Source organism: Macaca fascicularis, chromosome 9, assembly GCF_037993035.2.
Source record: "Macaca fascicularis isolate 582-1 chromosome 9, T2T-MFA8v1.1".
Classification (NCBI taxonomy): Eukaryota; Metazoa; Chordata; class Mammalia; order Primates; family Cercopithecidae; genus Macaca; species Macaca fascicularis.
Genome location: NC_088383.1, coordinates 74,633,888 through 74,658,793, shown reverse-complemented (window position 1 = coordinate 74,658,793; position 24,906 = coordinate 74,633,888). Strand labels below are relative to the sequence as shown.

The following is a 24,906-nucleotide window of genomic DNA, read 5'->3' as shown; positions in this document are numbered from 1 at the left end:
GTAGCCGCAGGCGCAGGGCTCACTGCTGCCAGGCAGCCTAGAGTTGCTCCCCTTTTCCATCCCCCCAACCCCCCAAGCAATTGGGTGAACATCTGCCTGCCTAGCCCCAAATCCTGGCTTTCGGCACCCAGGCCCCTGCTCAGCAGAGCCAGTGTAGGCTGCTAGGAGACAAATGCCCAGGCTGGACTACGCCCTCCACAGTCCCTGGGGTCCCCATCCTGCTAAACGCTACAGGTCTGCCCAGCCCCACCTCACCTGTCCCCATGCTCAGGTACTGCCTTTCCTGTTTTACCCCCAGAGTGTACAGAGATGCCCCCCACTCTCCTCCCCTGCTTTAAAATCCTCCCATCACAATTCCACAAAGGACTGCCCTTGCCTATGCGTATAAAAACAAATCCAGGGCATGCCCACAAGCAGGAGATGGGAACATCACCCCCACCCCCAGTCGCCCTGCGGTGAAGACTCCACCAGGCGCAGATTGTATGGGGTGGAAGGTGGGGTGGGGGAGGAGCAGCACAGTGCGGATTTAAACTGGCTCTTACAATCCATCCACAGGGTTTGCACCTGTTTCCCCACATAGTTTTTTAATAGCATCCCGCTTCACACTCAGAAGTGGCCCAGAGTGGACAAGACATTGTGTGGCACCCTTGCAATGGCCCAGGCTGAGCAGCGGGAGTAGAGGATGGGGAGGGTGGGGGGCCCCACTTACCTTCCCAGAAGGCCCCACCCACCTCCCTCACCACTATCTCAGTGGGTGGTGCAACATCTGGCCTGGCCTCAGATTGCCCAAGACACCATTTGCTCACAGTGGCCACTAGGCCCCAATACGTACTTCCCGTTTCGGGACCACCAAGCTCTGGGGACTGGAATGCAGGCACTGGAAGCCCCAGATTGACTTAACCTGTTGACAGATCGTCAGAGAAACTGCTGGTAGGAGGCAGCTGGGGAAGGTGGCGATGGCCAGTGGGCAGGCAGGCCTGGCCCCAGAGCCACTGTGGTACAAAGAGGAAGTCTGACAGAAGAGCAGCCTCAGGCGAGATGGGGGAGCCCAGGCGGCCATGGGGGAGAAGTCTCTCCACAGTGCCCTGTGTCTCATGCCTGGGAGGGTGGCCCAGTGTCCATCTTGTCCCACTGATGCTGCCACATTCCAAGGCTCATGTCTCAGAATTAGAACTGCTGACGGGCTGGACATTCTGAGACTTCTTAAGACTAAGTCATATGACATCTGTGACTGGTGAAGTTCAGGTCTCTAGGGGAGAATCTCAGCACCCCAAAATCCTTGGAACAAGGGCTTAGCCATCCAGCGTCCCCATGTAGCATCCAGAGGGGTTGAGGGTCTGGGCTTCTGGGATGTCGCAGCATCTGAACCCAGAGCAGGAGGGAGGGAACCAGGGCCGAGGCCAAGGAGGCCACTCACAGAGCCAGCCCTGGCTCAAATGCACCTGCCCCAAACCCAGCCACAACGGCCCACTGTCCCCCAGCTGGTCTAGATGACCTCAAAGTTTGGAGAGTCAGGAACAGGGTCTGCAAAAAAAGGAGAAGCAAAGTGAATGGGGGCTCCTCTGTCCCTCACCCCTCAACCCCACTCCATGAGGCTGTGGAACTCTTCAGGGAGGGTAGGGAGCGAGGCCGACGCCCTGCAGGCCATGAGGTCATGACCTTACAGGTCATGGTGCTGTGAAGGTCAGGAAACACTTACCCAGGGATGGGAAGAAGACGTCTCCGGGGCCTGGAGGAGACAGGGGGGTGCCGGGCTCCGAAAGCAGATGCCACCCAGACTCAGAAGGCTGCCGCTGGGCCACATAGGACAGGGGGTGCCTGACTTTGGCCTCCAGTATCCCCTGGGCAGGTGATGAGGCCTCAAAGCCAGGGTTTTCAATCCCTTGAGTGTTGCTGCCACAGAATCAGAATGGAAGGTCACCTGTGCTGTCTGGAGCATGAACTCTACCCTCCCTGCCCCCGGCTTTTCTCTCCTCCCTTCCTCTCACCTACATCCCCATCCCCAGGCCTCAGGAGCATCTCCAAGCAAGAAGGCAGGAGCCAGGCCCACAGAGCAAAGGGCATGGGCTGCACCTGCCCACCTGTCCTGAGCTGAGGGCATCAGGGCCCACCAGAACAGACGCCAACTCCTCCCCGACCATCAACCCTGGGCACAGCCAGGAAGCCGAAAATCACAGACACTTCCAGGACTTCAGCCTCAGGAATTTGGGGACAAGTTTCTCTTTGGTCAATAGAGTTGATGGCATTAGGATCGAACATCCCCAAAGCCTGTCTTGAGCTGAGGGGAGGGGTTCTCTTCTCTTCCCGGTTGGGAGTAGGATAACTTCTGAAGACCCCTGCAACTCTTTCTAGGTGGGTTGCAAGCAGGACTTCCTTCAACCTGCCTTGAAGAGCATCCCTTTCAAACACCTAGAGGAGCTTTGCGTTTGGTGTTGCAGGTACCGGGGCAGAAACTCGGGTTCCCTGAGCACATCCTCCAGGCCAGGCTGCATGCCAGTTTCCTGCCCAGAGCACACCAATACACAGTCCCCATCCCCTCTGCCCCTAGACCCGGCCCGCTGCACCACTCTGGGACCCTTCAGCCTCTGCCCTTGTGGCCTGCAGCAGTCCGACAGCTTTCTCCTTGGAGTTCTCTGCAGGCAGGAGGCACAGCTCAAGGGGTGTGGCTGGGGCTGGGCCCGCAGGCGTCCTTTGCGTGTTTCACTGTCTGCGCCAGATCAGCTGCTTCCTCCCTGTCCCCATCCTGGCCCAGGCTGACCACTGAGACCCGAAGGTGGGTGCACGACACATCTGAGCAGAATCAGAGCTCAGCCTGCTGAGTGGGGGTGGCAGGAGAGTAGCCAATCCGCACAGATGTGCAGCCTTCAGCAGCAGATGGCAGAGGCTCTTCTGACCAGCTGCTCTAGGTGGCTAAACAGGGCCCCTACTGCACAGAAGTATCTCTTCCTGGATAGCCGGCCTAGGAAGTTTTCTCAAGCAGGTCTCCATGGGCCTTACCTGTCCATCCGCACCAGCTCCTGGGCACCTAGGGACAGACAGACAGAGAAGCTGGTCATGGAAGGGAAGGCTTCCCCATACAGCATGCCTGCCTCTGCTGGCAGATGCCCTGCAGGGAACAGGAGCGAGCCCAGGAGGGCCCTGCCCAGCTCCAGACTCCATTTCTGCTCACATGGGTGCTGTCCAGCAGTGATCTGCGTGTCTGTCCAGCAGATGGGGCCTCCACGAGGGGCCCATTTTGACGACTGATAAATGAAACTCTATCTGCATTTTCCAAGTGTGTAAGAACACTATTTGCCATCAAAAGGCCAAAGGCAGCCAGCACTTTCTCCTATGGCTTGGCTTACACAGCGTCAGACCTTCAGATTTAAGTACTGACCAAAGGTCAACTCCTGAGTTTGCTAACTGATGTCTCTTGTTTGAACATTTGCCAGGTTCCGGTTTTTAGCCATGACTTACTGTTTAAGGTCAGTGGCTAATTAGAGGGCTCCTGGTCCTCTCTGTCCATCCCCTACATTGCCTAATAGGGTGGCATTCTAGGGGACATCTCTCAGGGAAACCTTACAAGGTGCGAGTCCCCGATCACTTCCCAGCCACTTCACTTACTTTCTGCTTCTCATCTAAGTTGCTGCCGCTTGCCTCAGCCTTGGGACACCCCACCCCCTAAACTGGCCACCAATTAGATGCAGTGACCCCAACTTCCCTCTTTCATGCAGCACCCCACGTCCTCCCACAGATGCTTCTCGTTTTAAGGAGCTTTACTGCCGATTACGATGGGGAAACGGATGGTGGGGGAGGGGCACAACAACAGAACAAACACAGGGAAGTTACCCAAAAGTTCCTGAAATCTATTCGAATCATGGCTATTGTTTACGGCCGACTCATGGGTCAGGCTTCGCGCAGGTGCACACGGGTATTCCCTCATCTCATCCTCTGCACCACCCTTTGGGGTGAGGGTTGTTGGTTCCATTTTAGAGCTGGGGAAACTGAGGCTCAATCCAAAGCAGGATGGAAATCCACACCTGTTGGCCTCTCCAGCAAACTGCCCTCCTCAAGGCTCCAAGCCCTTTCCTTTTCTTCCTGAGAGTGCCTCATTCCTGAGCAGGCTCTGCGGGCCAGCCTTCCACGAGGCAGCAATGCTGCTCCCCATGCCCTGCTGCCCGGGGCTGCTCTTCTGTTCCAAGCCCTTTACCTGCCCCCACCCACCCCCAGCCATGGGTATTCCTCCTGCAGGTAGGTTGTGGTGGGTTCTAGGAGAGGAATAGGGGAGTTCTGAGAGCAAGGGTGAGGTGGCCATAGCCCCCGAGTGACCCACTATGGGGCTCCATGTGGGAGCCCCCAGGAATGAGGGGAGGGAGGGATGACAAGTTGTTAAGGGCCGGCCACAGGAAATAAGTTGTGAGCCAAAAGCCACCTGGCGCCAGAGCAATCCTTTCTCCGTTACTTCTGTAGCCAGGCAGAGGGGAAGAGGCCAGGGAGGGGAAGCAAGGACAAAAACTCCCTAGCCCCTTCTTGGAGGACTCAGACTAACCAAGACTCATGCGCGGGGTCAGGACCCAGGCAAGGGGCACTGTCACCTGGCCAGGGTGGGAGGTGAAAGATGTTTGTGCCCATGACTTAAAGCCCAGCCCCACCACTTATTTGCTGTGTGGTTCCTTAGGCAAGTTATTTAACCCCTCTGTGCCTCCGTTTGCCCATCAGTAAAATGGGGACAATGGTAGGACCAAATTCTTGGAGTTGCAATGAGGAGTAAGTGAGAGCATTTTTATTATGCAGTGGACTTCTATTCCCTGGAAAGAGCATGCGTTGAAAGCTCTGAGATCGAGTCCTGGCTCTGCCACTTACTAAGTTATGTAACATTCAGCCAGTTATGTAACCCCGCTGATCTTAGCCTTCTCATCTGGAAAAAGAAAGGGTTGAGCTACATTATCTGTAAGACCCCTTCCACTTCTAATATTCCAAAAGTCATTTTTTGTCTCAACAATTGCTACTAATTACAAAACAAGCATGCCTATACCTTAAACAGGTCCCCCAAGGACTCTGAGTGGCAGCATTTTTATAAAGCAACTTGAGCTACTCCATATGATCATTCATTCAGAAGACATGTATTGAGTGCTGGGCCAGCACTGCCTGGGAGCCAAAGGGGCTGGTGGGCACTTGGTCCCCAGAAATGGCATGCCTCCGTTCTCTCGGCCATTTTGCCCAGCTCCTGGCCAGAAGTGCAGCAGCTCCCAACTCTCAAATGGAAAGGAATCGTGCCTGCATCGTGCCCTGCTAATCCCAGGCGCTGAGCTGGGGGTTGGAGCAGGTCACTTGCACCGTCCACCCACCCCAGGCAGGCAGGAGTACTCACGACGGTTGGAGGCCGCCTGCCTTTGCTTGTAGACCAGGAGCAGGATGAGGGGGAGGCAGAGGATTCCTACGATGCAGGCACCCGTAGCCAAGGCTGCAGCCGTGATGTCTGAAAGGGCAGAGAGGTAGCCAGAGTGAAGCCCCATTCCCATTGCTCCTCCCAAGTGGAAACTGAGGCCCAAAGAGGGAAGACCAGGCAGCAGGGAGACCCGCCTTTCCCCGGAGTCCCACAGCTAGACCCCCAGCGACTTGCAGAGGCATGGAAGATAAGGGGTTCTCCTTTCAAAGAGAGCCCTGTGCCTGCCGCCATATGCACCTGGAGCATACAGAAATAAGACTAGTCACCTACAGCTCAGGCGGCTCCAGGCAAGAGAGGGAACAGAGTCCTCATCCCAGCCCACAAGGGACAGCTGGAACACCCTTGGCTACAGGTTATTCCCTGAAAAGGGAGAGCAGGGCCTTCGCAGACCCATGCCACAGAGCTCAAGGTCAAAAGAAGCCTAAGTGATGGAAAAGTTTTGAAAATAGATAGCGGTGACGGTTGCACATTGTGAATGTAATTAATGCCATGAACTGTAGGCTTAAAATGGTTGAAATGGCAAATAAATTTTACATTATATATGTTTTATCATAATAGATTAAAAGCCCCAACTCATCCCAGAGACTCCTTAGCTCTGGGACGGGGCCTCTGGAACCCCTTGATCTTGCCACACAAGTCACAGGAGAAACACCCGAGGTGAGAACTAGAAAAACGTGAATCCTTGTCCAATGTTTTTCAATTTTAAACTTATTAAATTACCAAAAAAAGTACAAGCTTAAAAAAATATTCAAATATTCTTCTCCCTTTGTACCAAGAGCCCCTCTGAAGAGACCATCCTTGTGTGCCGGTTTCTGTGTTGTGGTCCTAGTCATATTCCCTGCAAATACAACAGATGCAGGATCATATGACAATGCTTTTCCCACTGAGCACAGCGTGGACATCTCTCTGTCTCACCTATCTCATTCTGCTTAGGGTTTTATCACATTGCTCCCACTAAATTTATTGAAGCAGTCCCCTGTTGGTAAACACGTTGTTTCCGTTTTCAGCATAACTAATCATGTAGCAATCAACTTGTGCATGCAGCCTGGCTCACTCAGGAAGGAAATCTGTAGTAAATTCCCAGCGGTCAAAGTGCTGAGCCAAAGAGTATGTGCATTTTCTTTTAGGCTATTGCTAAATTGCCCTCCAAAAAGGTTGTACCGCTTTGCTGTCCCAACAGCATGGGGAGGTTTGATTTATTTCAGGCCATCTGCTGACTGCAGGAGTTTAGCCCTCGGAACCACAACCAACATAAACGCATTTCCTTCCCAATTTTAGCCTTTCCCAGAGCCAAAAGATGGGCTGGGATACCTTGTCACAGTGTCAGCTTCGCCCCTGAGAGGTAGATGGGCTGTGGTCTACATGTTGCCTTTGCGCTATTTGTTTGGGAATAAAGTCTGTTTTTGTTTTGCTCTACAATTCGACAGTGTAAACAAGTTTTCAGGAGGTTTGTTCATACCGCAAATGAGAACAAACTGTTTTCAGGCACTTTAGAAGTACCCACCGGTAGAGGAACAGTTGCTATGCTAATTACAAAGCAAGCTCTGCTCCACATTACAGCAGGTTCCCTGCAGATCTCAGCAAGACTGCATTTTGACGTGGAATATTGAAAGTAAAGACATTCTATAACCTAGACACCTCAGTATTTCAAAACCCCCATCAAAGGACCTTATTGTGGGCAATATTTGAGAAGCCAGTTGCAAAGCACTCTCTTCTAGTGATCAAAGCAGGTCTCCTCTGGACGGCTACTAAGCAACATTTTGTGAGCTTTGCCAGGTGCCACTGATGCCTGTTCCCTGTCTGCCTTTGGAGGGTGAGCTCTCCAAAGACAAAGATATTCCTGCCTAACTTCTGTCCCCACATGGAGATTTCCCCTCTGTGGCCCCTCTATCAGATCAGGACTTAATGTCTCTTCAAGAGCCTGAGGCTTCCTTGCAACCTGGGCTGAGTTGACTCTGGGGCAGAGGGGCGCAGAGGTTTGGGGACAGGTCTGTGGATCCAGCTGCTCTCTGAAGCCGCAGGCATCTCTGCAGAGCTCAGCCTCGCCACAGTTCCCCACCCCTTCCCCCAAGCGTGGCCAGTGCCTGGGCTGGCACTCACAGGGGAGGGCAGGCATGCTTGCTCACCATCCAGAACCAGGCTTATCCTGGGAAGGTGATCAGGCGCTGGCAGAGGTAGCTGCCGACACCGCACTAAGGAATGTGCCAGGCCCTGACACAGCAGGGGGGGATGGGAGGGGCCTGGCCTGCTCAGGCAGCCTTTGTCCAGGGCCTGCCTGGTAGCCCACGGGGATATGTGGAGGAGGGAGTTTGGCTGCTGAGGGTTGGGCTGCCTGGTTTCCCAGGGAGGAAGCTGGGTGAAAGCAGACAGCACATTCTGCTGCACTGGGGAGGCAGGAAGAAGTTCACAGGGAGATGAGCTGCCTGGCCCCCTTCTCTGAGCTCACTGAGAAACCACAGCCCCTCAGCAATGCAGGAGCTCCTTGGGCACCAGCTTCTCTAGTCTCATTCCCCTACCTCAGGCCAACTTGTACTTCCGTGTTATTTCACAGTCAAGCTACACTCTTACTTCCCAAGGATAACATTAAGAGGCTGCGACTGGGGCTGGGCACAATGGCTCAATCCTGTAATCCCAGCACTTTGGGGAGCCCAGGCAGGTAGATCACTTGAGCCCAGGAGCTCGAGACCAGCCTGACCAACATGGCTCCGACCAAAATGCATGTTCTAATTTTGCTCTTGGCCTGTTTGTTGGTTGGAAAAAAGGGTAGCTGAGTAAAAAGTCAATGTAGCCTTTGAGTTGGGTTTGGTTTAGCTGATCCCCATTCCAGCTTAGGTCCTCGTGCATGTCCTCCTGGATGCCTTTGTATCTGCAGGGCCTAGCAGGGGTGGTCCCCACTGGATGCCTGACACATACAGGGTGTAGAGGGATGTGGAAGCCAAGACCTGTACTCAGAAGAGGGAGGTGCCCTTGCATTTTGTCTCCAAGCTGCTGGGTATTTTCACCCAACCTCTCAGTGCCAGGCACCCTTAGAGCACTGCCCCCTTACCCTGTAGGGCACCTCTCTGAGCAAGCACCAGGGGCTAACTGCTACCCACTGCACAGCCCCAAGCTGAGAAGAAGGTGAGTAAGCAGAGCTAAGCAGGCCTGCAACCAGATCCCAGCTATGCTGCCCTGAGCTATGTGAGCTTGGGCAAGTTAGCATACATTTCTGGGCCTCTGTTCCCATGGATACAGAGAAGATGGTGATGCCTGCTTCATAGAGTTCTTATAAGAATTCCCTGAGGCTAGGCGTGGTGGCTCACGCCTGTAATCCCAGCACTTTGGAAGTCAAGGTGGGAAGATCAATTGAGCCCAGGAGTTCGAGACCAGCCTGGGCAACATAGCAAGAGTCCATTTCTACCAAAAGTGATTTTTTTGTTTTTTGAGACAGTCTCACTCTGTCACCCAGGCTGGAGTGCAGTGGTGTGATCTCGGCTCACTACAACTTCTGCCTCCCAGGTTCAAGCACCTCTCATGTCTCAGCTTCCTGAGTAGCTGGGATTACAGATGCCCGCCACCATGCCAGGCAAATTTTTGTTTTGTTTTGTTTTGTTTTTTTGAGATGGGGTCTCGCTCTGTCACCAGGCTGGAGTACAGTGGCGCAATCTCAGCCCAGTGTAACCTCTGTCTCCTGGGTTCAAGTGATTCTCCTGCCTCAGTCTCTTGAGTAGCTGGGACTACAGGCGCACACCACCATGCCTGGCTAATTTTTGTATTTTTGGTAGAGACGGGGTTTCACCATGTTGACCAGGCTGGTCTCGAACTCCTGGCCTCAAGTGATCTGTCTTTGACCTCCTAAAGTGCTGGGATTACAGGCATGAGCCACCACACCTAACCCCAAAAATAATTTTTAAAAATTCACCAGGCATGGTGATGCATGCCTATAGTCCCAGCTACTTGGGAGAACGAACCAGGAAGATCACTTGCGTCCAGAAGTTTGAGGCTGCAGTGAGCTGTGATTGTACCACTGCATACCAGCCTGAGTGACAGAGCGAGATTCTTTCTCAAAAAAAATCCTGAGGCCAGGTGTGGTGGCTCACGCCTGTAATCCCAGCACTTTGGGAGGCCAAGGCAGTTGGATCATTTGTCAGTAGTTTGAGACCAGCCCGGCCAACATGGTGAAACCCCGTCTCCACTAAAAATACAAAAATTAGTCAGGCGTGATGGTGCATGCCTGTAATCTCATCCTAGCTACTCGGGAGGCTGAGGCAGGAGAATTGCTTGAACCCAGGAGTCAGAGGTTGCAGTGAGCCCAGATCACACCACTGCACTCCAGCCTGGGTGACAGAGTGAAACTGTGTCTCAAAAATATATATATACTATATATTTCACATATATGTAATATATTATATATTATATTACATTATATATAACATATATATTATATATATATTATATATAATATATATATAATATATATATATCCCTGAAGTAGTAATACTTAGTCCAGTGCCCAGCACACAGTGGGAACTCAGGAAAGGTAGTTCTGTTCCCCTTCCTGAGCCTCTTCCTCCTCCCTCCCCTACAACAGAGAACATCTGAGGAACACAGAAACACAGAACACAGAAATCTGAAGTAGTTGAATTCTAGACCCCCAGCCTTCCGAAGTCATAGGGGGCTGGTGGGAAGGGCAGCACTTAGCTGCCTGAGGCACCCAGTACCTGTCATGAGGCACTTTCCCCAGCCAAAGGTGACTGCCAAGGCACAGCCACTCCAGAGAGGCAAGAGGAGCAGAGACTCCAGAGCAGATGGAAGGCGAGTGGGCTTCTGGGGGCTGCACCAAGGAGGAAGCAGAAAGGATGTGCAGCAGCAGAGGAGGAGGAGGACTGGGGTTTCTGTGGGCTTGGGGTGACAAGGCCAGAGTTCCAAACAGGGTCTGGGTGCAGGATGAGGACAGAAGAGAACAGATAACCCAGAAGGGGCAAGAGGATGGTCCCTTACTTTCACTCTCCTGGGAGGAGGATGGGTATGCCACGCAGCTGGATGGTGCATCTTTGCCTGTGGGGACAAACAGAAGGGCCATTAGGTGGGTGTCAGGCCCAGGAGGCCAGGGAGGCTTGTCCAGGCCAGTGTCCCCCTCCCGCCCCAGGTTCTCACGCTAGTGCCTACTCAGCAGTATTGGCCCAGTGGCAGCCTGCACACACGTGCACCCACACACACACCCTGGCATGTTCTCACCCAGCCCATTCTCATGCCACTCCCAGTGGCATGTGGATACCCGCCGGCGCCCACACCTCTACCCGAACCACGGGCCCTTGCACTCTCACCTGAACAGAGAGACAGACACACACACATATTCCTCAACAGCCATTCAGCCATCTACTGAGTCATGCCCCAGGGCACCAATCCGTCCTGCTGATGCCTATACCCACGGTAGCCACAATGTCACCATGAGCAGTCACACTCCCAGCCCAGGTACCTACAGCCTCACACATTAAAAAATCTCAGTGTCCCAAACGGAGCCAGGTACACCCTCCCTCTCCATCACTCCAGCTAACAACACACCCACACTCTACACACCCTTGACCACCCCATCTCACCCACACACTCCCTGGAGTGCCAGTGCTACCCATGCAGCCTCACACTCTGCCCAGCACAGTGTCATGCATGGTCACACCATCAGACAGGCAGCCCTCCACACACGCCGGGCTGTCACGTGCAGGATGCCCTCACCTGTCTGCACCTGCAGCTCCATGGCACCGTGGACCCTGTGCTCCGAGTGGTGGTGCCTGATCTCCACCACAAGGCAGCAGTAGAGGCCGCTGTCCAGCAGGGTCAGGTTGCGCATGGTGATGGAGAAGTTGCCATGGTGGTCGGAGGCCGACTCCAGCCCGTGGCGCTGGGCCAGGTCGTGGCTGGTGTTGGCAGCCTGGTGGCCTCCATGGTGCAGGTGAAGGTCCTGGAACGTGAGGTTGCGGATGGGCCGGCGCTCTGAGCAGGTCTGCACCTCGCCCCTCGAGCTGCGGTACCACGTCTTGTAGAAGGTCACATCATGCCCTTTGTCCACAGGGCCGAAGAACCTGCAGGTGAGGGTGACGTTCTGCCCCTCGGGACAGACGTACAGGGAATACAGCGTGGCGACCTTGAAGGCTGCCACCGGACCTGCTCAGAGAGAGGAGAGCCCTGTCACCTGACTGATCCAGCGCTACTCCTGGCACCCCCAGAGCAGGGAAGAACCTTGGCCTCAGCTACTTCCCAGCCTCAGGCCCCAGGCATGTCAGCTGACCTCCCTAAGACTGCCTTCTGCATTTGTTCACGAACCCCACTCCATCCTAGGCTGTTGCGGGGGGAGCCACAGAAGCTTCCCCAACTAGGGGTGCTCTTGGATGCTAGACAGGGCAGGGAGAGACTCGGAGGGAAGCAATGCAGTCGGGTGTGTCCCTCTTCCCAGTAGAGTGTATGCACAGCCCGTTGGGTGGGAGGCAGGTTGGGGAGCAGAAAGGCTGTTTGGAACAGCAGCTCCTTGTCCTTGGCCGCTCTGTAGGGGTCATCAACACCTCTGCCCCTTCCTACTCCTAGGACTGAACATGCCTTCCCGTCCTCACCAGGGAGCACTGAGAGCACCTGCTTGTGCAAGGCCTGGGCCGGGTGCTGCATCTCACCTGCATGCTGAATGCATGGCCTCCCCTTGAGCAGATGAGGTCTGCATTCTCAAGAGTAGAACCCCATGGCAAAGGCAATCCAGTGCCAACCCTCAGGTCACTTGGAGGAGGGAGGAAACAGCCTTCTGGGGACAGTCAGGGACTTCCTGAAGGAGGGAGGGTCTTTGGACTTGGTGCATAGATAGGATTTCAGCCAGTAGAAAGGGTGTCCTAAGCAAGGTAGTGTGAAAATGGGAAAACTCAGTGTCTGAGGGACCGGGACAGAGAATACGTGAAAGGTCATCTCATCCGTGCACTTCCTCCCAGCCAATGTTGGAAAATTGTCTAGTTCTGTTTGCTTTTTTTTCACCAAGAAAATGAAGCAATTCCCTGGCCCACTTTGCCTTATCCCAATCCTCCGGCATTTAATCGGGTTGACCCTCAAAAGCATGAGCTTTTGAAAACAGAATATGGGCTAGAGGCCGTGTTTCTAACTGTATGAGCCTCAGTTTCCTCATCTGTGCAGTGAGAAAACTATTGGCTACAATGCAGGGTTGTGAGAGGACTAGATGAGGGAAAGACGAGAACACAAGATGTGAGCTCTAATGCCCTCTGCAGATCTCTGAGGGATACCTACAATTATTACACGTTAGTGTTATTTTTATTTTTAATTTATTTGTTTTGGAGACGGGGTCTCCCTCTGTTGCCCAGGCTAGCCTTGAACTCCTGGCTTCAAGCAATTCTCCTGCCTCGGCCTCTCAAAGTCTTGGGATTACAAGTGTGACCCACCATGCCTGGCCAGTGGTATTTTTATTTTAAATGGCATGTCAGGCTGTTGTGGGTCTAGTAGAGAGGAAAGGAGGGTTAGAACTATGTACAGAATCCAAACTGATACATCCTTTTCATTGCCCCAGCCAGGGGCATTGCCCAGAGCCAAGATAACACCACATCCTCCTTCAGATGCCCCTTCCCTGCCCTTAGAGCCCAGGACCCTGGGCGGCAGGCTGAGACCCACTGGAAGAGCTGAAAGCCTTGTCCAGTCAAGAGAGAGGCAGCCTGGTGGGGCTTCTGGAGCTGGCCAGCCTGCATTGGACCAGTAGCTGTGGGCCACTTAGACGCTGAGCCCCAACTCCTCACTCACAGATGTTTTCACCCAGAAATGAACACATTTCCCTGGCAGAGTTGAGGCTAGGGTTAGTAATAATTCACATGAAGTGTTCTGCAAGTGCCATGCGAGTAGTCGGTGCTTGGTACTTGGGAGTTAGACAGGTCTCTAATTCATTCAGCAAGTCAAGAAGCGCCTCCTAGGAGTGAGAAGCACAGTGGGATGGAGAAGCCAGCTTTAAAGGCTTTCCTGCTAAGGTGTGAATGACTGATAACAACTTGTGATCCGATCCTGGGTGGCTTGTGTTTAAAGGAGAGTCTCCAAAGGCAGCAAAGCCCCAAATGGCATGTCTGGAGGAGTGCAGTTTTAGGCAGAGAGCCAAGTCTGGGAGCCCCAGATTTTTAGAGTCATTGTCAGGGTGAGCAGAGATTTCAGAACTTCTTTGGCAAGATACAGGATTCCTTTTCAGGCAGAAACACAGAGACCCAGAAAGGGAAAGTGGTTGGACTGAAGTTCCAGAGTTCCAGAAGGTATGAACTCAAAGCCGGGAGCATGGGGGACCTCAGGTGGTGCAAGATCTAGGTAGAACCATAATAAGAAGACATAGCATGTGTTGTGCACTGTGCTGAGGGTTTCATGGGCTTATCTAACAATGATATAAGGTATTACTTTTATTCCCATTTCACTGATGAAGAAACTAAGGCACAGAGAACTTATGTAACTCACTGATGATCACACAGCAAGCAAGTGCTAGAGCCAGAATTAAACTCAGGCATGTAGACACTACACTGATGAAAAAAGTCCAGAAACTGGAAGCCCACAGGCCACATCCAGTCTTCACACATATTTCATTGGATCCTCAAAATCTTTTTAATTTTCTTGAGATGGCAACATTTAAAAACCAAGAATTTGACATGAAAATTCTGACTTCCAGCTCTCCTTAGAAAATCAGAAGATAACGCTAAACCAGCTTTCCCACAGGGCAACTGTCAGCTGGAGCTCAGTAGCAGCTTTTGGGGGGCACCAGCACTCCAGTTCGCCACAGTCCGTACTACTCCCTAATAATTCCACCTGGCCTGCTTCGCTCTGTCACCGTGGTTTCTTGGCCCTATGGACATTGGAGTTTGTGATGAATGAGTGTGGCTCCTTGGGCTAGCTGGCATGGGACTCTACTGCCCAAACCCATTATGCTACAAATCTGACCCACAGACTCAAGAGAGGAGATGATCCACCCAGGGTCCCCAGGGCAAGCCTGGCAGTGCAGGGACTAGCCAACTCTCCTCTGACTGCTAACCCACTGCCCTTACCCCTGCAGCAGGCTCAGTGGAAAAGGAGCCCCAGGAAGCTTGGCTGTGCCCCTGGTTTTGTCCGTGCTGGCCTGGACTTCCCCTTCACACCTGAGTGGGGTGGGTGTAGCTGCAAAACCATGGCCCTGCCGGGAAAAAGAAGTGAGGAGGACCTAGGGAAAGGGCTCTCCCACATGCTCCCAGGAAGAACCACAACCCGCCCCAAGAGTGAGTCTTGTGCTGCCCCCTTCCCCAGCAGGCCATGTGGCAGGTCTGACCAGCACCTCTCCCAGCTTCTGCCCCTTTCTCCCTTTGTCTGGCATTGCCTCCTACCCCAGAGCCACCCCAGGGCTGGGAGCCGAATTCAGCTCCAGCTTTAGTTACGGTAGTATTTACTACCAGGACACACACCTTGGGGGCTGGCTGAAGGGCTGGCTCAGCAGACACAGGGCTGCAGGCCAGGGGTGGGTAGGGCAGGGCAGGTAAAGTAGAGCTGGCGGCCAAAGCTGAGCTGGGTGGGGTTGGGGGCCCTCAAGTGGACAGAGGTGTGGACAAGGGGGGCTAGCGTGGTTGTTGGCCTGAGTATCCCTGTGAACAAGGTGGGGCAGGGCACCAGGCTGGGAGCCCTCAGGGTCTAAGCAATGGGGTTAATGACCCCAGGATTGTACCCATAGCACCCGCAGCAGTGGGGAAGGTATGTTCTCCCCTGGAGGCAACTTCCTTGAGATGCACGGAGGATGGGGGTGGGTGCATCAGAGAGAAAGCAGGGTTCAGGGAGTGCTGTAGAGGGGGCATTGCTCAATCCCCCACACTGCCCCACCCCTCACACACTGGCCACCCATCCCACAGGTCCCAAAGGAGTCGCTCTCTTTTTAGAAAAACGGAGAAGCTGCCCTAGGATTCAAGTTTGGGGAGCAGGGGAGGATGTCCAGTTTCAAGCAAGAGGGCCAGACAGGAGAGGGTCCAGGACAAACCAGAGGGACAGGACAAAACAAGGATCCACGGGGGTTTGTCCTGGGGAGGGAGGGAAGGCCAGAAAACACCCCATTTACTGTGTCTGAGACTCCAGCTGGGACAAGGCGCACGGCAGCCTGTCCTCAGGAGGACACTCGAAGGCATGGTATTGGGGAGAGGGGCAGTGCACAGTGTGCAGAGGGGCCTGCACGCGCCCTGCGGCCTCCACGTCTGCGCACATGCACGTGTGTTGTCAGGGGAGCTGTTCAGCCCGGCTAAAATTACAATTCTTTGGCAAGAGGATGTTGCTTATTGTCAGGAACAGATCCTTTCGGACACCTGGGTCATTGTCGGAGACCGGGGAAAGTGGGTGGGGAGGAAGGCTCCTGGCTCCAGGGTGGCCAAAGAGCATGTGGGACAGGAAAACGACCTGGGGCCTGGGCCTGAGAGCATGTGCCAGGCGGGAACCGTCTGGTTGCCATGCTGCTGTCAAGACCCAGTGCCCCCAGACCCCCACCCGCCACCTGCCACTAGGTAAAGAGGCAGGGCCACCTAGAGGAAGAGTGCCGTGAACCTGGGAAAGCCTGAGTCTCAAGAGTAAAACTCTCGCTTGGATTGCAAGGTCCTGGGGCCTCAGTGTCCACTTAGTTGTGCCCTCATTGTGTGCCCCTGGGCAGGTCCCACCCCTCTCTGAGCTTCCCTTTCTTCATCTTAACCTGAGGGCTGTCCCATGTTCCGAGGCCCCCTCCAGCTCTAAAATCCTGTGGCCAGGAGGGAAGAGCTGTCTTATGACCATGTGTTATGTGTAGGCACTTGCTGAGCATCTTATACCTGTCACATTTAATTCTCATAACACCCCCGACATGGGTGGTATCATCCCCACTTTAAAGATGAGGAAACAGACTCAGAGAAGTGACTTGCCCAAGGCCACACAGCCCTGCGTGACTGAGCTGAGATTCACACCTTGGATGGGCCAGCACTGCAGACAGGAAGAGCCCCCACCTCTCCAGAACCCTCCAGTGGGCAGGCAGGGTTGATACCTCATCCTTCAGCTATTTAGAAAGAATGAACTGACCGTGCATTGACCTCCACGCCCTCCGTGCAACATTCCTGCTCTGCCTCAGACCCAAGCTGAAAACATCATTCTTTCATTCCGCAAATATTTACCAAGGTCCTAACATGGGCCAGGCCCAGGCAGGGAGGCTGTGGGGATGCAGAGTTCCATCAGGGGCATCTGCTCAGAACTTGGGCCTGGGCCTGTGCCTGTGATTTCTAGCTGTGGCACCCTCAGATGTTTCTGTCCTAGTACAAGGGAAAGGAGCTCTTGTTGGCATCTTCTCAGAACACCAGTTTTTGTGACCTTCACCTCTCTACACCCAGCAGGCCCCGGGTGACCCCTGTGAGTGTGCACGGGATGGGTGTGTGTGGGTGTGGACAGGCTTGTGTGTTTTTCATGACAGGGCGTGAGCTTAGCCCACAGTCGCCAAGGCAACGCCCCAGCCTTTGGAGGTGGGACCCAAGCTTCGTTAGTCGCGCCTAGGAGGCCCCACCCAAACAGCTGAACTCTGACCAGCTGCTAGGGGTTGTCAAGTAAGCAGTTATTAATTGACTGCTGTGGCTGGCCCCGCACTAGATGCAAAAGGTCCCGTCCTTGGTCTCACAGGACATCCCAAAGAGAATGGGACCTGGTTCCAGCTCCCCGCAAGGCCCCATCCCCCAGGATAGTCCACGGGCTGGGGCTGGGGCTGTAGGAAAAGACTATGTTCTGTCTTTATCAAGATGTAGAGGGAAACAGAGGCATGGATCAATCAGGCTGGGTCTGCCAAGGCTAAGAAAGGAAGCGTGGCAAGGAAAAGGCTGAGGGCCTGAAGCCAGCAAGTCTGCCCTGGGGCTTTCTGGCCAGTGAGGACAAAGGGCATCTCAGATGTGTTTATTGATACCTGCCCCCGCAGGAAGTGTCCATTCACATCAGACCGAGGGGGCTGGGAAGGGGAAGCCAGGCTCTATTGAAGGAAGCGGCACTTCCAGCACCTTGGGAAAGCGTCCTGCATCCGGGGCTGGGGCTGGAGGCTAGCATGCCTCCCCGGGGAGGGCCTAGACAGCTGGCCAGAGGTCCTGGCCCGTGGATGCTTCTGTGCATGAACCCCTCCCAGACTCCCCAGGCCCTTTTGGAGGAGGACTGTGTGCAGGCCAGGCTCCCAGCTCCAGCCAGCCACCCTCATGCTCCTATGCCATGAAGACGTCCTTAGGGTCCATCTCAAGTCTTTTTGCCCCCTAATATTCTGTGCCAGGCATCATTCTAAGTACTTGTTTGTTTGGTTGGGTTTATTGTTGTTGTTTGAGACAGAGTCTCACTCTGTTGCCCAGGCTGGAGTACAGGGGTGCCATCTCGGCTCACTGCAACCTCCGCCTCCCAGGTTGAAGCAACTCTCCTGCCTCAGCCTCCCGAGTGGCTGGGACTACAGGCGCCACCACCACGCCCGGCTAATTTTTGTATTTTTAATAGAGACGGGGTTTCACCATGTTGGCCAGGCTGGTCTTGAACTCCTGACCTCATGTGATCCACCTACCTCGTCCTCCCCACGTGCTGGGATTACAGGCGTGAGCCACTGTGCCTGGCTGTTTGGTAGGTTTTCTTTAGAGAGCTAGGGTCTTGCTCTTCACTCAGGCTGGAATGCAGTGACAACGAGATCATAGCCCACGGTAACCTCAAACTTGTGGGCTCAAGCTATCCTCCCACCCCTGCCTCCCAAGTAGCTAGGACTACAGCCACATGCCACTATGCCCAGCTAATTTTTAAATTTTTCGTAGCAATGGGGTCTAGTTATGTTGTCCAGGCTGGTCTCCTGGCTTCAAGTGATCCTCCCACCTCAGCCTCCCAAAGTGCTGGGATTACAGGCATGAGCCACCGTGCCCTGCCTCATTCTAAACACTTTTACATGGGTTAGTTTATGTAATCCTTCACCCTATGAGGTAGGTACTAGTATCATCTCCATTCTACAGATGAGAAAAAGGAAGCACAGAGAGATTAGTATCCTGCCCACAGCCTTACAACTAATAAGTGATGGTGCCGGGATCTGAACCCAGGTAGTCAGCCTCTGGAGGTCTGGTGCCATCTGACTACTCTCTAGAGACTAGAGGTAGCTGGGGACTGACTGGAGGCCCCACCTCCTTCCTGAAGATGGACAAATGTCATGACCAATGAAAGCCCAGCTTGCCTTGCCACGTCTACCACATAGTTTTACTTTTGGTTTTACATTAAATAACATTGAATCATATATAGAAGAGGTTATTCCCTTTCAAAGAGAAAGGCCCAGTTTGATGCTAATATGTCTCTAAAACCTCTCTCTCTCACTTGCTAATCTCCTTTTCTTTTAAAATTTTATTTTATTTTAATTTTTCGCAAGGGAAAACAGCAGTTTTCAGACTCAGAGCCTTCCCAGGCTAAAGTTTCCCACTAGAATTTAATACCCTTATATGGTTTTCCTGTTACGTACTTTTATGGTTTTGTTCTATTTATGACAAGTGATACTGGCTTTCCACTAATGACAGCGATAAAAAGTTTCCTTTTAAAAATCTACATACGCAAATAAAAGAATGAATAGATTTAAAGAAAAAATAACTAAATATTATGAAAGGGCAGACACTGCAGAGATCACAAAGGTGATAAGCAAATGACTGCAGCTAGGGAAACACCGGTGTGGAATTACCCTTCAGAGGAGGGTGGTCAGCCTCACTGAGACCATGTCACCCAACCTGTCCATTGCGCAAAGGGGAAGTGTGTGTTTGTGTTCCCATGATGAGTGAACAGCAAAGGCAGGGTTTGACCCCAGGTCCCCATGGGAAATAAGATCCTATGCAGAAAGGCTAAAGGAATGGGCTTGCTTGGCTTGGTAAGTAGCAGAGCAACCTCATTACTGGATTACTCACTGATGAGCAAGATGGTGGCCACTGTCTTTGTCTTTGGGGATAGCCAGCCAAAGTGAATGGACTGAATGTAAAAGAATCAAATGTAAGAAAGATCCCACCAAGATTAGCAAACCCAGGACCAGGCTTGCCTTCAATATCCCCATCTCCAGATAACTTTAAGAGGAGAACCTGTAGGCACCTCCGTGGGCATTTCAGACTGTGAGGACCCATCGGGGCTCACAGGTAACTGGATGCAGCCCATGCACCCTTCACACTCCAGGTTTTGGAGAATCTAGTCCCAGTGAAGCTCACCAATGCGTTCCCAGGCCCTGGGCACTCCGTAAGGCCCTGTAGAGAGCAAGGACCTTAGATGGAAAACCAGTGGCATGTGGCCTGCAGAAGCCAAGAAATCCCATAACATTACACAGTATTCACGAGCAGCCGGGTGCTGTGTTAAGTGTTCGTTCATTGACTCTTCACAGTAGCCCTCCAAGGGAAGTGTTATCATCATCCCCGTTTTAGAGGTAGGGGAACCTGCTCAGGGATACTGAATAACTTGTCCAATATCACAGAGCAGTAAATGGCCATCTTGGGATTTGAGCCTAGGTCTGAGTGACTCGCAAAGCCCAAGAGTTAAGCAAGGGGTTGTACGGAAGCCCTGGCATGCAAGTCCCTGGCTTTGCCATACACAGGCGTGCCGGGACTGCTGCTAAGGGTATCTGTGGGGCCACTGGAAGCCACAGTGCTGATCCCTGGCCCACCCTCCCCTGGGAGACCGGACTGACCCTGGATCATTGGTTGGCTAAAGCCTGGGGCCTCAAGCTTGGTATGTGGGGCTTGATACCTCAATACTTGGTATGCCAATGGGTCGTCATTGAGGATCTCTTTCTTCCTTTCATCCGCTCAGGCCTAAGACCCCAAACACTGTGTGCGGATAGGGAGGTGGCCCCTTTAGCATCTCAGCAGCACACTCCTGCCTGGATCACCCTCTCCCAGGAAGGTCAGACCTCAGCAGAACCTTTGCCCTGCTTGGGAGGAAACACGAACAACCAGTACAGCTCAGCAAGGGGCTCCCAGTATTGCTGGCCCTTGGGTGTCCCTGGCATTGGGTAGATGCCCCCTCATGCAAGGGACTGGCCTCGAGGCTGTTCCTCTCTACTCCAGAGCCTCTGGGCAGTGGGTTGTGGATTTCCTAAGAGCTGACCATTGCTGCGTCAGAGGCTTGCAGCACTGGGTTACTCAACAAGGCCCTGCAGCCTGGTTTGCTGTGAAGAGGAAGATGGGGTCTCTCGTCCCTAACCCCAGTACACTTCTATGAACTTAAATGTGCTCATCCCAGAGGTTGGGACTCCTGAGTCAACCCATGAGGACAGGGCAAGGACAGTAACTGCCTCAGGTCCTGGGAATATCTGTGGGGAAGAAGAGGCTCTGCCACCCTTGAGATCTGCTGGGTCCTGGTCCCAAGTGTACCTCTCCACCCATCTCACCCTGAGTCAGGCCCAGGAAAGGAGTATCTCTGGTGTTTGCTGGGCTTCTGAACACCACATTCATTACTACCATTCTCCTCAGTGCTGGCCCAAACCCAAGAGCTGCAGAACAGGCTGGTGCCGGACACTCTATCTCACCTTCCTGGCATAAAGGCTTTGACCTTGGGCAACATACCCAGGGCAGCCCAGCACCTCGGCAGGCTTGTGATCAATCTTCTCAACTTACAGATCCTGCTGGCCACGCCTGCAACCAGGCCTCCCATCTGCTAGCCCCTCGGTGCACACTGTCCTGGGGAGTTGGGTCAATATCTATTATAGTGTGTCCATGTCACAGTTCAGAATACTGAGGTCCCAGAGCAATTCAAATGCTTCTGACTCCTTTCAGTGGAAAGCTGCAGCCAGCCTAAATCATCTCCCTGTGCTGGGCCCAGGAAGAGATGGCTCTTTGGTGTACCATGTTGTTTGAGTAGCCAAGACCTCTGAGAGTAAAGGCCCCATGGCTATATAAGCAATACAGGGGAAGGCGTCCCGAGCTCCTCTTGGGGCCTCTCTGCTACTGGGTGCTCTGCAAGCTGGGTCCCTGTGCCCTGGATCTCTAGAACTGTTTCTCAAATTGGGGCTGCTGAACAGAGGGCAGCCCAGCCAAGTGAGGGCAGGAAGTGGACAAGAAAGCAGGAAGGGTCTCACAGGGTCACCTGGGAGGACAGGGCAGGGCAGGTGGCCCATGACAGGTGGGATGCTGACTTGCCTGCCACCGTCCCCTGTTCCTTCTGGAAGCCATGCCCTGCCGTAAGCCGTGGCCTTGGTGCTGAGACTGTCCACTCCACCTCCCGTTCTCCTCTTCCCTCTGACTGTCACCTTGAGGAGCATCCACCCTGGGGCTTAGGCAGCTGTGTCTGCGACATGTGGAGCCCTCCTTCTCCTCAGAGGCCCAGGCCACCCTCCAAGTGCTGAGATAGCCGGCAGCCTGTGGGCACCCAGGTTGCTGAGGTATCTTCCAGGTTCAGCCTCCTCCTATCCCTCTTATCCCGTCACCCTCTCCTTCTGTTCCATCCCGCCCATTGGGTCCCTCTGCCAAGCCCTCCACCTCCCTCCTGCCTCCCTCTGAGTCCCTGCATGACTCATACTTTCCCTGGGCCCTCCCCATAAAGTTTGGTTCCACAGACTCTTTGAAGAGATCCAGCCTCTTCAGCTCTGGGCAGGCAAGAACCAGGCAACCAGGCCATGGGTACCAGGGCCTCTGCCCCCAGCCCAGGAACCCCTGTGTTCAGGCTAGGCTACTGTCTGAACATGCTGACAGTCTGGACTTTGGAAGGGGAAAGTGGTGTTTCCCTGTGTGGGCTTCTGTGTTTGAGCTGAGGAAACTGAGACCAGAGAGATGCCGTAAGTTATCCAGGGACCTAGAAGGGGCTCGTGGCTGAGCTGGAGAGTGTCCCACATCCTCCCCAGTACCCCACACTGGTCCCTGAGTGGCAGCCTTGCTAGGATGGCAGGAATCAGCTGACCACTTATTCCTGGGCTATCAGACCCTTAGAATCGGGACCAGGTGGGCAGTGTTGCCTCTGTGTCTGAAAGTGGGCCCACCATGACCAGTGCCCACCAAGGCTCAGCCAGGGGTTTCACCAGGGCAGAGCATACCACGCCCTCTGTGTCCTCTGCAGCACTAGAGCCCTGAGACTAGAGGGGCCAAAAGATGCCAGCTGTCAAAAGCCGGTGACATCCATCAGAACACACTGACCAACCCCACCCTGCGCCTCTCCTTCTCTGCAGAAGCTACCTGTGCCTGGGGCTCTCTGGGCAGCCCTCAAGGGACAGCCCTGCCTGCCACTTGGGCAGCTATCAGAGCATGCAGATGTGCCTGATGCCTATCTGGGACACTTGGCACAGTCGCCACTGCACCCTGCCCAGTGGTCCCAGCAGCCTCCGGGCGGTGGGTGGAGTGGGGTGCACGGTCACACAGGCTGAAAGGGCTCCCAGGACGCCCCCATCCCACAGTTCCCACTCCAGTCTGCTGTCTTCTCCCAGCTCTTCCCCAGCGCCCCGCCTCCCCCGACCTTACCTAGGGACGCAGCCAGGAAGAGGGCGAAGAGCAGGGATCCCCAGCGCCAGCAGCCGGCCTCCGGGGCCGTGGGGACGCCCATGTCGCCGTTAGACCTGCAGAGGAACTTCTGGTGCCGGGGAGCGGGCGGGACGCCGCCGGCGCGGGGAAGCCTCCCGCGAGTGAGTGCGAGCGAGTGCGAGCTAGTGAGCGCAGCGGGCGGCCCCAGCGCCGCGCTCCAGGCACCCGCCCCCGTCGCGCAGCGCCCCCGGCGGGGCGTGTGGGGGAACTGCCTCTCAGAGGAGGGGCTTCCCGGAGACCGGCCCCGTGGGTGGGGAGCCAGTGTGCGTCCCAGCGAGTCAACTCTACTTGATCGGCAGTTTAAAGCCCGTTCTACAGTCCCCCAGTCCTTTGGAGAGAAGATTATTATTGCTGCGCAGCCTAAGAAGCAGATCTACCTCTCACAGCGTGACAGACGTTACCATGGCTTTCATCTGCCCTCAGCCACCAGCCTTTGAGTGGTCTGGGGACAGACTTGTACCTTACATCATCCAGCCAGACCAGGGCTTGGTATGTGGTAGGCACTCCCAGTTGTGGAATGAGTGAGTGAATGAGTGAATGAATGAAATCTAACATTGTGAAGAGCTAGGCAAGCTGGAACCAGTTTAACTGTAGATTCAGAGCCTAAGGCACCCTGAGTGCATGCGCGCGCGCGCACACACTCCAGTGTGTGCACACACACACACACACACACACACACACACACACAGAGAACAGATGCAGGACTGCACGCCAGGATCAGCACATCCCTACCCTGGGACACAGACAGGTATGCAGGCAACACCTGTTGGCGTGCCCCACAGCATATCCTGCAAGCCCACCTCCGGCAGAGGCCTCAGCTGTCAGCCCGGCTGTGCACCAGCCCTCCCTCCCTGGTGCCTGGATATCTGCAGGACACTCTGATGCACCCTAACTTCTAGTGCCTCTGCTCTTGCACCCACACCCAGCACTGCTGGCACCACTGGAATGTCTCTCCTCTCCTCTCCAAATTGTTCTCATCCCTCAGGGCTCAGCCTAAGTCCTCCCACTTCACAAAATGTCCTGACCCTTCCTTTTCCCCCCGCAAATCCTTACTGTCCACACTCCCTTCAGCTACCACCTCCTGCCTGAGATAACCAAGCAGTTGGTTCTTCTTCCGGCTCTTCTGCCCTCCGGAGCTAAACTACAAACCTCTCCCTGATGTTTCCGAGTCCCAAGCACAAAGCTGGGCGTGGAGAAGGTGTTTATTGCACTTTTATCTGAATGGACAAACCGATGAATGAGTGAGTGATTATGTGATGGAGGAGCTGAGGTGATCGTGGCCAGGGATCAAAGGAGTGGAAGAGCACAGCCGTTTTACTCAGTTTACCCCAGTCTAGCTGAAGCTTCCAGGGGTTTTTCTGGCCCTTTAGGGATCTTGGGTTCATAGGTGACTCCTAGGCTGAGGGGCAGAGGACACCCAAAATCTGACTGGGTGAGGAACCAGGGTAACAGGACTGAATGGGAGCCAGGAGTTCTGGGGGCCTTGTGGGTGACCTGATCCAAGTCATGGGCTCTCTGGAGGCCCGTAGCCCTTGCTCTCAGGGCAGGAAAGGCTACAACAGATGAAGGCTGAGGCATCATGCTATTACTAAGTGACCTTGTGCAGGCCCAGTTCCTATGGAGCCAGGGAACTCCCCCAGGATGGGAGCTTCAGAGGCTGCCAGGACATAACCCAGGTCCTTGGGCATGCTCCTGGCCTTGTGACCCCACTTCGGGAGGCAGCCCAAGGCCCTTCCTGCTGGCACAGCGTGAGCTCCCTTCCACCAGGGGAGGTACAAAGCCAACTGAGATCAGGTGGACACTGGGCCATTCTCACCCTGACATCCTCTGGCACAGGTGAGGGTGGTCCCTTAAGGGCAAGACCCTAGAGCACCACCCCATCTCAACCCTTCCTGGACTGGCCTTGCTAAGGACACCCTTGAAACCAGACTCCCTCTGCCCCAGGGCCTAGCAGCTGGGGAGAACCTGGAATTAGAGAAAGGGGAGCAATTGCCCTGC

General features: G+C 54.2%; 2 protein-coding genes across 6 annotated transcripts in view; one reads left to right on the top strand and one right to left on the bottom strand.

Moving 5' to 3' along the window:
- Positions 1-24,906, top strand: part of LOC102116847 (cadherin-23) — a 77,822-nt gene that overhangs the window by 13,161 nt on the left and 39,755 nt on the right. The window lies entirely within an intron of this gene.
- On the bottom strand, positions 568-23,027 carry VSIR (V-set immunoregulatory receptor). Of its 3 annotated transcripts, XM_074001872.1 has the most exons (8): positions 22,849-23,027; positions 14,461-14,585; positions 11,141-11,569; positions 10,409-10,465; positions 5,351-5,458; positions 2,998-3,025; positions 1,700-1,893; positions 568-1,524 (listed from the first exon to the last, which is right to left on the bottom strand). In XM_074001872.1, exons 3-8 carry the CDS (start codon positions 11,253-11,255, stop codon positions 1,487-1,489), a joined length of 540 nt encoding a protein of 179 aa, XP_073857973.1. In that variant the 5' UTR covers positions 11,256-11,569; positions 14,461-14,585; positions 22,849-23,027; the 3' UTR covers positions 568-1,486. The 3 variants fall into 3 exon arrangements, with proteins under 3 accessions (XP_073857973.1, XP_005565644.3, XP_073857974.1); XM_005565587.4 differs by lacking the exon at positions 14,461-14,585; XM_074001873.1 differs by lacking the exon at positions 14,461-14,585 and having other exon boundaries at positions 11,141-11,487.

Excerpts from the sequence above, each read along its gene's own strand:
- VSIR (XM_005565587.4), bottom strand. The coding sequence starts at position 22,930 with ATGGGCGTCCCCACGGCCCCGGAGGCCGGCTGCTGGCGCTGGGGATCC. Across the intron at positions 10,466-11,140 it reads GGAGCTGCAGGTGCAGACAG|GCAAAGATGCACCATCCAGC; the intron begins GTGAGGGCATCC and ends TTGTCCCCACAG. Across the intron at positions 3,026-5,350 it reads GCAGGCGGCCTCCAACCGTC|GTGCCCAGGAGCTGGTGCGG; the intron begins GTGAGTACTCCT and ends GTCTGTCCCTAG.